Here is a 12,392-nt window from a genome sequence, read left to right on the forward strand (position 1 = left end):
CCAGAGTCAAGTCCCCACCCATCCGCGCACAACTCGATGCACACAGCCCCGCCCACCCGCACGCACGCGCCTCACCCCCCACGCAGCCCTGCCCACCCGTGTGCGCCTCAAAATCGCATGAGACCCAGACCCGCCGGCGCCTGTGTCAAGCCCCCCACCCCCACCCCGTGTGCCCACAAGGCTCCCCTGAGTCCTGGAGTCCCGCCCCATGGGGTCAGCACCACACGGGACTCCCCCGGTGCACCTCCTGGTCAAGTCCCTGCTGGCACCCATGGGGATGCAGTGTCAAGTCCCAGCCCACCCGTGTGCACCTGCTGAGCATGCAGCCTCCTGGTGATTGGTCATTATGGTGTGACAGCGTCACGACCACAGGCTTGGACTGCCTGTACTGGAATATGTTGTTGTAGGGAAGAAATATTGGCATATAGGTATCAAGATATGTCAAAAGAAAAAGTTTGGGACCTGAGCTGAATGGTGGGGAATGGAAAGTCTATGGAGATAATGTGTAATTCAATAGCAATGCCATATACATGGTTACATCTCAAATAGCCTAAGTAGTATCTCAGTGTATAACCCTGCACTGTTCAACTGGTGACCATTAGCCACTAATGGCTTCAGAGTACTTGAAATGTGACTAGTAAAACCAAGGAACTGAATTTTAAATTTTTTAAATTTTAATTTGAAAACAGATAGTTGATCCAGTTGCTAGATCTTTTAAGCATATTTGGAACAACTTGGGTATGTTAATGTATTGTTTAAACTAAACTTTAGGAAACTTAAAAATAGATAATATATTTCTGGTGAAAATTTAGCATCTGAATTGAAATGTGCTATAAGATATTCACTGAATTTTGAAGACTTAGTATAAAAGTAAATATAAAATACCTGTCAATTATTTTTAATATATTGATTACATAATAAAATGATAATATTTTGGATATACTTTGTTAAATAAAATATTAAAATTAGTTCCAACTGTTTTTAAAATTTTTAAAAAATGTGTCTACTAGGGAATTTTAAATTACTTATGTGGCTTGCATTATATTTGTATTGGAGAGTGCTGGCATAATCAAAGAAGCTTTGATGAAGAGAGTCTGGTCCATATATTACCTTTTATTTCTAGTATCAAAATATTTTCATAATATACTTCCTTATCCTTTTATCAAAAGTTATGTTTTGCTTTTCATTCTTTCTATTAATGTTAATGATCATGCTAATAACTGTGTCAATATTTCTTCTTATAGTAGAAATATAGAAGTTACTAACATATATACTAATATAAATTCAGTATATATAAGTGTGCACATATTTATTTCCAAAGAGTATTTCCCACAGTAAGATTTTCAAAATAGAAAGTAAACATAAGTATTCTGTGGAACTATATTTAAGGATTCACAGATTTTGGGGAGAAAACACTTTATATACTATACTATATATATATATATATGCAAAAGTAAACATTATAAAAAGTATAAAAATAGACAAAAAGATATAAACACAATATATTTTGGTTGGAATTTCAGAGATGTCTTTTTTTCTTCTCTTTTCCCTTTACTTCAAAAGTTAAAAATACTTTTGAAGCAGCATGTATTGTTGCACTTTTGATTTTTTGTTGTACAGTTAATGAACTTGAGAGTTTGGATGACTGGTGATCATCTATTTGGCCTTCCCATTCTTTCGTTTCTTCTTCTTTGATTAATAAAGGTTTTCCTAGAGTTTGGCCAACAAGGTTACAGACTTCTTGAGCTTTGCGCCATGCATTCTCAACAGCAACAAGACAGGCTTGCCGTCTTAGAAATGAAATGCAGAGATTATTAATATGACATTCAATGAACTGTAACACTGAAGAGTTTTGTTTAATTAATTGATAATTTAAAGATGTGCTGAACTTACCGAAGATTTTCAACAGAACCTGGAGTATGATAGAACTGGGGTTGACTGATAACAACAGAGCTATCTAGTTTTTCAACAAGAAAGTTACAAATATTTTGCATTTTTCCAAATTCAGCAAATGTAATGCAGACCTGCAAATGAAATGACACTTGAAATTATTTTCATGCCTGATACATTATTTCAAAATTTTCTCTAAATTAGAGTTTAAAAAGTAAAGCCATATTACACTGAGGTCATTTTACAGTATGTAACAGATATAAAAAGCCTAGCTGATACTTATAACTAAATTATTTTGTTATTAAATTTATTTTTGCTTATGAATTTTATCTAATATTAACTTGAATATTTAAAAATACATTTTAAACCAGTCAGGAACTTTTTATGGAAGAGAAATGGAGGTTTTCCCCCTTCAACTTTATTATTTGGCTGAATTCTAACTCTGATAAATTTTTCATGACTCCTTAGTTGAATCTATGCCATTAACTTTCTGATTAGCAGTAATTACATCATACTTCACTTCACTGCTGTCAGTGAGGTAGGTATGTTTCTTCTTCCAGTAGTTATTTTCAGATTTATATGTGGAAACATCTATTTCATTATGTCCCCTTTCTTTAAATATGTGGGAGGAATCCCTATATTTAGCAAGACTTAAAACTGTAGTCTTAAAAACCTTTTTAAGGAAGCAGACTAAACCTTTCTTTTAAGGAAAGTTTACACAAGCTTAATATGTAAAACAAAAAAGTACAGGTACTGGACAGAAGACAAGAGTAGCAAAGAGAGAGAGGGGTGACCTGACCTTCCGAGTCATCTTATACAATGCAGAACAGTTGCCTTTAAGCATAAATGCTATCCAGTGAAGACTATGATCTGTCTGATTTCAGTTCTAAGTAAATAAGGTATTTTATAATCATTTTGTCAACTTCTTTATTTTAAAAAGCTTACTGGGATTTTGATTGGGACTATAATGAATCTATATATATTTAAGGAAGAACTGATATCTTAATGATATTGAGACTTCCAAATCACTAACAAGGTATGTTTCTCCATTAGTTAGGTCTTCTTTTATTTCTCGTAGCAATGATTTGCAATTTCCAGTTATAGCTCTTTCACATTTTTAAAATCAGACTCATCCCTAGATATTTTATATTTCTGCTGCTTATCAATTCTAATAGCTCTTTTGTAGGTTCCATCAGATTTTCTACATAGATGGTCATGTTATCCATGAATAAAGACAATTTTACTTCTCACTTTCTATTCTGGATGCCTTTTATTTCTTTTTCTTGCCTGACTGCTTTAGCTAGAAAATTTCAAGTACAATGTTGAATACAAGTCATGAAAGTAGCTATGTTTGTCTTGTTCCTGATTTAGGCACAAGTATTTAGTTTTTTTCACCATTAAATATGTAGATTTTTCATAGATTTTTTTTTATCAGTTTGAAGAAGTTCCCTACTATTTTAGCTTGCTGAGAATTTTTATTAGGAATAGATATTGGATTTTTGTTAAATGCATTTTCTGCATCTATTGAGATGATCATATGGTGTTTCTTTTTTATTTTATTACTGTAGTAAATTAGATTGGCCTGTACTAGCTATATTAAAGTACAAAACAGATTGATATTATCATATAAATGCTTTCATATCTCTGGTCAAGAAGAATCCCCACTAGTTTAGCATTTCAGTAATAAAATAGAAACTGAATTCCAAAATAGGTGAGATTTTAAGTGCTTTTAATAAATTCATCTCCTGGATAAGTCAAATCTCAGCTATTGAAATGTTCTGCATATCTGCCTTCTGAATTATAATTGCTAACCTAAATTACCATAAAGTAACGGGCCAAAATCCTCCCTAAAAGTATGTGTAGTTCTAATTTCCAAAAAAAGGCGGGCAGATAAAACTAAACAAACTTAGTCTAGTGGGCTAGACACCTTTCAATCCCAGGCAAGATTCTAGAACAGATTATTTTAAAGTTTAGTTTATAAGAAATAAGAAAAGGAAAAAAAAAAGATTTCTATCAAAGGAAAGAAAATAGGGCCTTTGGTTTATTTTGATCCCTTGCCATAGGCCTCAGCACTTTGCATATTTTCTTTTCTCTTTGGTACTGACTGCCATAACCTATTTTTGTCTTCCCCCTCAAGTCTCCCTGGCTTCCTTGTTCCTGTCTCTGAAGAAATGCATACAGGGCTTCCTCCAGGTAGGCCTTTGTGAATAACAATATAAGGACACAAGAATTTAAGACTGAAATCTTGCAAGGTCCTTAGAATCATACATTCAAACTCTAATTACCGAGTTTCTTGCCGAGACACTAAGTAGAAAACTCTTCTGACTTCTAACTTTGCTTTTACTCTTGAGAGTGAAATTCACCAATTCTATACTGTTCTTTTAATCTCTACCTTCTGAATCACTGCCACATTATTTCTTTCCAAAGGCCAATATATTGAACATGTAAATTTGAAATCATTAAGAACAAATGAAGATGTATTAAATTTGACTTCCTAGTTGGTAAATCACCAGAGAAATACCAGAGCCATAGGGGGTTTTCCTTTTACCTATATATTCATACAAGCCTTAGGATATACTGACATACAGTCTTCATGGCAACATTGTTGCTTACGGTCATAGGTGATTAATGCTACTCAGTATTTTAATTAATTACATAGATAGAACACTGATGATCAAGTCAGCAGTTGAGATAAAGCTGGCAGTACTAAAAATAACACGGCTTGATAAAATTGAGATTTAAAAACGATCCCAATAGGCTGGAAATATAGATCAAATATAGTGGATAAAATCATCCAGAGATCAGTGTAAAATACTATAATTCATTTTAAAACAGCAATAACCAAGTGTAAGATAGGAGAAACATGACTTAAAAGCAGCATGTAAGAAAGACACTTTTTTTTTTAGCTGTAATGGTTACTAAAGGAGTTTCTCATACAAGAAATGGCCAAAGAAACTGGGGATCTCATCTCCAGAGAAGAAAAAAGTAGCATCAATATGATACTGAACTGCAAGTGTGGGCTTCAAGGAAGAAGAATTAGCGTTGCTTTGTTCTTGGAGAGGCATACTACTTATAAAAGAGGAGTACTAATAAGTCAATTCTGGTTTAATGTCAGAAAATGCTGTATTTATTAGATGTCTGAAAATGGAATGGGCCTTTTATATTCATGCATGTCTATGTATAAAGTATTCCACAACAAAAATTAAGAGTTAAAAAAAATTAGATGAGATAATGTATGGAAAACACCTGACAATGGCAAACATGCAATGAAAAGGAGAGGGAAAATTGTCTGAGTGGTTATACTGCTTTTTCTATTCAAAAGACATTTACTCAGTCTTTTATATCCCAGGCTTTTAAAATCCCTTCTAACACTGAGATTATGTAGATATATGAACTACAAAGCCAATGTTTTTAATCCAAATCCCCTCCTTACACAAAACCACCATTCATCCACCTTTAAAGACGTCACTTATATAATTTCTAACTTTCCATCTTCTTATCTTTATAGCTAGAGGCCTGGTGCACGGATTCGTGCACGGGTGGGGTCCCTCGGCCTGGCCTGTGCCCTCTCGTAATCGGGGACCCCTTAGGGGATAGTGGACTGCTGGTTTCGGCCCAATCCCCGCAGGCCAGGCCAAGGGACCCCACTGATGCACGAATCTGTGCACCGGGCCTCTAGTATGCACATAAGATCTTTGGTTAATCTCTTCCCATCCTCCCCGCTCTCCACTTCCCTCTAAGATTCATCAGTTTATTCCATGTTTCCATGCCTGTGCGTTGAATGTCTGCCGCCTGGTGGTCAGTGCGCGTCATAGCTACCAGTTGAACAGTTGCTTAGGCTTTTATATCTATCTATATAAAAGGCTAATATGCAAAGTGTCCCCTCAGGAGTTTGACTGGGAGACCGAGTGTTTGATTGCTCACTATGATGTGCGCTGACCACCAAGGGATGGCATGGAACGAAGGAAGGCCCAGCTGGCAGCTGGCAGCCGGCAGCTGGGGAAGGAAAGCCCCAGCTGGCAGCTGGAAGGCCCCGATCGGCCCTGATTGCTGGCCTAGGGACCCTACCTGTGCATGAAATTCATGCACTGGGCCTCTAGTATATAGATAAGCAGTAGCAGCATGGTAGGTGGAAGAATAAAGAATCTTTAGAGTGCCTTTCAGGATGAAAGTTTCAGATATTACATGAAAAGTAATGTTCTACCATCTAATCTTAATGTATATATTTAACTGTCCATGAGAATCCTGGTATATGTAAGACATTAGGTATTACTTTTCACGACATCCGCATCCATAAAGCCACACATTGTTCTTTACCTTGTGAGCCCACCATCCTGGTTTCTGCTGACTGCTGAGGCTGACTTAAGGGCAAACATGTACTGGATTGTGTGATATGAGTTCTGTGTACCAGGGGGCCCTATACAAAATATAATCAGATTCTCTCTTAAGAAATTTGAGTATAAGATATTAAAAAGGTAAGTACAGCAGAAGGAAGATGAGCAGAGCTTAGCCAAGTTCCCATTTAGCCATGCCTTATAATAAAACAAGTAGCTCTAATGTACTTTCTGTACATTAAATAATAATTTACTTTCTGATAATAAAATATTATCTGCCTGAAGATATGGCTAGGTTATTTCTTGAGTATTTTCCACCTCTAAAGACAAAGATTCTCTGACTAGATAAGTAAGATTCCACTCTAACCCCATTCTTGTTTCCTGTGGCAAGGCAGCAAGCATGCACCAAGCACATACCCCAGGATGTTCCTAATCAGAAACAGACAGCAGTCCTGTAACCTAATCACAACTATAACATACTCTGATTCATAAATTCTGATCATAAAATCTTTAAAGATCAGTAAAAAGTATACATAGTTGTAGGAAATAAATGTTATCATTGAGTATACAAAAATATTTTGTTCTTTCCACAACACAATAAAATTGCATTGTGAAACAAAAGAATGTTAAAGTGTTTCAATCCTTTGTTATGACTTTATTAATTTGCTTTTTATCTAAAAAGAAATTTCTCTCTTGTAGTTTTTCCTGCTCACTATGTAATGATATTATAAAGTTTTATTCAGGTGGTAATTAACTGCTACTTCCCCCTTGCTATTTTTATTGCATTTCAAAACAACTTCTCTTAAGTATATCTCATTACATTTATTTTAAAAGTTCACAGATATGTAACACCAAAAATGATTTTGAGAAAACCTTTTATCAATACCATGAGAAACATTTCTCCTGTACATTTCAGTTCAAGAACAAAAATAAATGCAAATTATTCACACAAAGTCATGCTGTTTTCAATTATTTGTAAGTACATACCTCTGCTTCCATGTGATAAGCATTTTCCACTCTTCTAAAATCCTTTGTCACAGTTACATTTTCTGCCTGAAACAGAAAGTACAAGAGTATGATTACTAAATGTCTGGCAACTAAATGGAATCACTCTAAAGGAATGTTAGAGTTTTTTTAAATATTTAATTTACAGTCTGGCCAGTGTGGTTCAGTGGTTGGGCACTGACCTATGAACCAGGAGGTCACAGTTCAATTCCCAGTCAGGGCATATGCCTGGGTTGCAGGCTCGTTCCCCAGTGTGGGGCATGCGGGAGGCAGCCAATCAATGATTCTCATCATTGATGTTTCTACTTTTCTCTTCCTCTCCCTGAAATCAGTAAAAAAATATTTAAAAAATATATATTTAATTTACAAATAATTTAATATAAATGTACTGAATATTTATAGTATGCAACTTTGCGCAAGTTACTCAATTTTTTTGATCCTTAGTTTCTGCATTTATAAAATTAGGTTAATACCAAGTATATATTACACAGAATTGTTTTGAGGATTTAATGACAAGTTATATATAGCACTTGACACAGAGAAGATACTAAGCAAATGTAGATGCCATGCTATTTTAATATAAAAGATGCTATGCTATTTTAATATAAGTTTTCTAAAATATTGGACCCAGACCAGTTTTTGAAAATATTAATGCTTTATGAATCTCTGCATAAATTTCAGGTACACAATTTTGATAACAATGTTAAATTTTTTATTTACTTTTCAAAATAGTTTTTAAAATTTAGTAAAATGAACTCTTCAGCTACTCTCATCTTTGGGGACAGGCATACCTTATGTTTTACAAAATTTTTGTATCCTTCAAAATATATGCTAAATAAATATAAAGATTATTATGCTCAATAATAATTTAATTATATGTTCTTTTTAAATTTTATTGATTTTAGAGAGAAAGAAACATTGATTTGTTGTTCCACTTATTTATGCATTCATTGGTTGATTCTTGTGCCCTGACCAGGGATCAAATTAGAAACCTTGGTGTATGGGGATGACACTCTAACCTGAGCTACTTGGCTGGGACCTAATTATATGTTCTTTTGTAGGGGACCTACCTGCATCTGAATTTTAAGATATAAACTAAGTTCAATCAGTTTATATTATCCAGAAAAATTAGAAAAAGCTTTCACCCAAAAATGTGAACTAAAGTTCCAATTATAGCTCTAATGCCTGTCATTCTCATGAAAATATTTATGCATTTTTATGATAAAGACTAGAGGCCTGGTGCATGAAAATTCATGCACTAGAGGGGGGTCCCTCAGCCCGACCTGCCCCCTCTCACAGTTCAGGAGCCCTCAGGGGCGGTGCTGGGGTCCAATCCCAGCAGGTCCAGGGGTCCCCAAAGGTGTGGACGGAGTCGGCGAAGAAGGAATGACACGAAGACAGCCTTCAGTTGGTCAGCAGCCTAGTCAGGACCTATAGCCAGGATCTCCCGCCAAAGTTCTGGTCGGAGTTCTGGTCAGGAACTGATGAGGATCTGACGTTTATTGTCTTATTACATCCGTATTTATACCAGCCGATTTTAATCCTGTAAGGTGTTTCTCATCTCCATTCCAGGGAGTAAAGACCATGTAGCTTAATTACCCGCCTGGCACTTAATTAAGGGGTTGTATCCCCTCCCTAACCTCAGGGAAAGATCCCCACCTGGGGAAACAACCTTTCTCGGAGAGGTGACCTTGGTTAAAACACATGGCGCTAAAGGGAGCAAACATATTAAAAACAGTATGCTACATACGCCAGGTCCACTGAAACACATGCTGTGCAGATGCCTCTTTCCTGCAGCGACTGCGTCAAGCAGCAAGGATGGACCGGCCTCCGGCAGGGCGGGAGGTGACCCGGCCATCAGGGGACGGCGACGCCCCATCACACCTCTGCTGCTGTCACTGACGGCAGTGCAAGCCTCAGCCGGGCCCTGGTTACCTGAGCCTCAGGCAGCCCTGGGTGGCTGGGCAGCCGCCATCTGAGGCTTGCCTGTGCCTCGGGGTCGGCCCTAGGTGGCTGGCGGGCTGAAGGGACTAGGGGACTCTGGTGGCAGGCACACAGAGCGGCCGGACCCACCTGGGGACAGGGCCGGCCTTGCCACGTGCCTGCTGCCCTGGCGGGGCCGAGGGTACTGGGCGCCACCATCTTGTGGCTGTGGGTGCTGCCATCTTTGAGGGCAGGGCAGTCAAATGGCATACTCCCTCCTTATTGGCTGTGGGTGCCACCATCTTTTGTGATGGTGTGAGGGTCAATTAGCATATTCCCTCTTTATTAGGTAGGATAATTGCTGACTGTAGAAAACTTAGAATGCAGATAAATTTAAAATGAAACTGTACTGTATTTCTTGTGCTCAGCTTTATTCACTTGATTAACATGAAACTTTTCTGTCACTTGATATTCTTTTATATTAGGGAAAAGGAGACATATGTAAAACTTTAGACAATAAATAAATTTAAAAATATATATAAAAATATTCTTTTATAACATAAACATATCTTCTACCAAGACATTAAAGAAGCAATATACTCTAGTGGTTAAGAGCATGTGGTCAGAGTTCTTGGCTGGAGTCTAAATGCTGCCACTTCCTATCTGTGTGACTTGAACAAGCTAATGCCAATAACTACTGTGATCCTGGGAGTTCTCATCTCTAAAGCAGCAACTAAACTGCCAGTCTCATATGACGGGAGTATCACATAGATAACATCTGTAAAAGGTCTAGCAATAGTAAAAAGTTTTTTATTATCAATAATATCCAAACTCCTCAGTATTGCACACAAGGCCTTCCTTCACATTCTGTGTACAGCTTTCCTCTTCAGTCTTATCGCTTGATTCCCCTCCACTTTCCCTAAGCACTCCTGTGCCCTAGCCATAGGGAGCTGTGTATAGTGTTCTGAACACATACACTTGCTGCACTCTAGTGTGAAACTGGAATGCTTTCCTGCCAGCCACTGTTTAAGATCTGACACGTGTCATTTCCATTATGAAAGCTTTCTGGAATTCCTCAAGTAAAATGAACATTCTTTTCTTACACTACTATATTGTATCATGTACATACTTTCATCACAACATCTACTATGTATTAGTCTATTCTGATCGTGTGACTCCTTCAGCACAATACCGAAATTTTACTCATTCTCCATTTCTGGTGCCTAGCAACATGTTTAAGGCATCCATTACATGTTTATAGAAAAAAATATACAGTTATGAAGCTTACAGCTTGTGAGAGGAACATACAAGCCAGAAAACAAAAGAATTACACATTACACTAAGTGCTGTTTTAAATTGAACAGTGATAGGGAATGCCTAGTAAATGTCTGATGGTTGAATGAGTTCTGCTTAGAACTTTAAAATATTTTCCAAGAAAACCCTAAAAAATGAGGCGTATGCCTTCAGACATGAAGCTATGTGATCATGAAACTATATATGATCTGTAATATAGCTGAAGTCATTGTTTATGCTTCTCTCATTTTTTTCTTTTATTCATTCAGAAACCATTTTCTGAGTATGCACTATGTGATATATATGAAGCATAACCCATGAATGCAAAGCAAACAAGGGGCAAAATGATCTCTTCTCTACAGAGGTTTAGAATATGGAGGAAAGACAAGTAAAGCAACACATATAATACAGAATGATAAGTTTTATTACAAGTGGGGAGTGGAGTGTGGCATGACAGGGACTACTGTTAGGAAAATAATGCCAAGGAGGTGAACTTGGGCTAGTCTTCGAAGAAAAAAAAAATGGGAGTCAGCTAGTAGTCAACCAGGAGAGAAGGATGACAGGAAATGATAGAGTTAGGCTCTATCTATAAAGCAAAGGAGTTTGGAATATGAGGAGCCCTTTAAACAGGGGAGTGATGTTTATAAACCCAAGATTCCAAAGTTTAAAATAAATAAAGGCTTTGTGAAGACCCATTATAATTCGTCCTGCAAAGTAATATAAATGATTTTTTTTCATTACCTATTGAACAAATTACCTACATGACTGCTTTTCTCCATTAGCAGAGATAATTGGAAGATTACTGACCTTTGTATGTCTTGCCCTGAACACTGAATCTTAATATAATCTTAACTGTAACCTGGACATAGTAATTTATTTTGTTTTACATATTAGAAGTTACAGTCAGTGGGAGCAGTATACATTTTATGTAAGTAACTTAAGAATTAGGTATTATTCAAACAGGACTGCAGTGCTGGCAGCAGTTTTTCTCGGAAAATATTTCTCTACATATTAAATACATTAAATTCATTTTATTCACATTGTTTTAATTAGCATTTGCATTCTTCTAAACTGAAAAATCATTTAGAGACATTCTTTTACAACTGATTTTAAAAATAACTCTATGTTTGTAAATGCAGTACAAGTATGTTTTCTCCTTAAAGTAAAAACTTGATTTTTCGGATGTGTCATTTCTAACAATAAACTGGAAGCACTTTCATAAACTCAGTGTTACCCTGGGTCAATCGCAACTATGGTCTTTAGGGTCCTATTTTGTAAAACGAAAGAATTGAGAGAGCTGACCCATTCATTCTATGGTTTCTGATTTTCTTTCATTCTATTTATCCTCCGCTGCCTGGCATTGTCGGAAGCAAGCTGTGTTTTGGTTTCAGGAATACAGGAGTTCAAATATCGCCTTGGCTGACGTTCAGAACATTACTTATTACTTAACCTCTTTAAATCTGGAAAATGAAGATATTAAAACCTGCCTAACGAGGCTGTTGTATGGATTAAACAAGGCTGCTTCCTTTTTTTTTTCTGTTCTTAAAAGTAGGCTTAAGGTTATTTATTTAGTGATTTCATAGACACCTGGTAAGTAGGGGTATTTTATATAGGCGGCATCTACAATATAACAGCTTAATTTTTTAAAACTGAAAAATTTGGAGAAAACCTTTGAGTCTTCAAGGACCCCCTCTCCCCACCCCCATTTCTGTTTGCCCAAAATACTGAAGGACCTTTCCATGCGAAGCTTTCCGTGGCTGGGAGGAGGAAGCAGATCATGCTTTCCCCTTGCCAAATTCCAAGGTGCCGCATCAGAACAAAAAACGATTCGGGTACAGCACACTACTTAGGCAAGCACTGGCATCTCATGTTTCAAGTTTGACAGCTCATCATTACAAGGGTAAAAACCAAACTACGGCAGCAAATATCGCTATATATATATATATA

General features: G+C 36.7%; 1 protein-coding gene across 1 annotated transcript in view; it reads right to left on the reverse strand.

Annotated features, from left to right (window-relative positions):
* Window positions 1–1,294: 1,294 nt before the first annotated feature.
* Window positions 1,295–12,392, reverse strand: part of IRAK1BP1 (interleukin 1 receptor associated kinase 1 binding protein 1) — a 12,041-nt gene continuing 943 nt past the window's right edge. The window contains exons 2-4 of the mRNA XM_006090365.3: window positions 7,212–7,277; window positions 1,894–2,024; window positions 1,295–1,790 (exon numbers count right to left, since the gene is read on the reverse strand). Of these exons, the coding sequence (XP_006090427.3) occupies window positions 1,520–1,790; window positions 1,894–2,024; window positions 7,212–7,277 (468 nt within the window). The 3' untranslated portion in view covers window positions 1,295–1,519. The remainder of the gene's footprint in view (window positions 1,791–1,893; window positions 2,025–7,211; window positions 7,278–12,392) is intronic.

Source organism: Myotis lucifugus, unplaced genomic scaffold (genome assembly GCF_000147115.1).
Source record: "Myotis lucifugus unplaced genomic scaffold, Myoluc2.0 scaffold_71, whole genome shotgun sequence".
Taxonomy (NCBI): Eukaryota; Metazoa; Chordata; class Mammalia; order Chiroptera; family Vespertilionidae; genus Myotis; species Myotis lucifugus.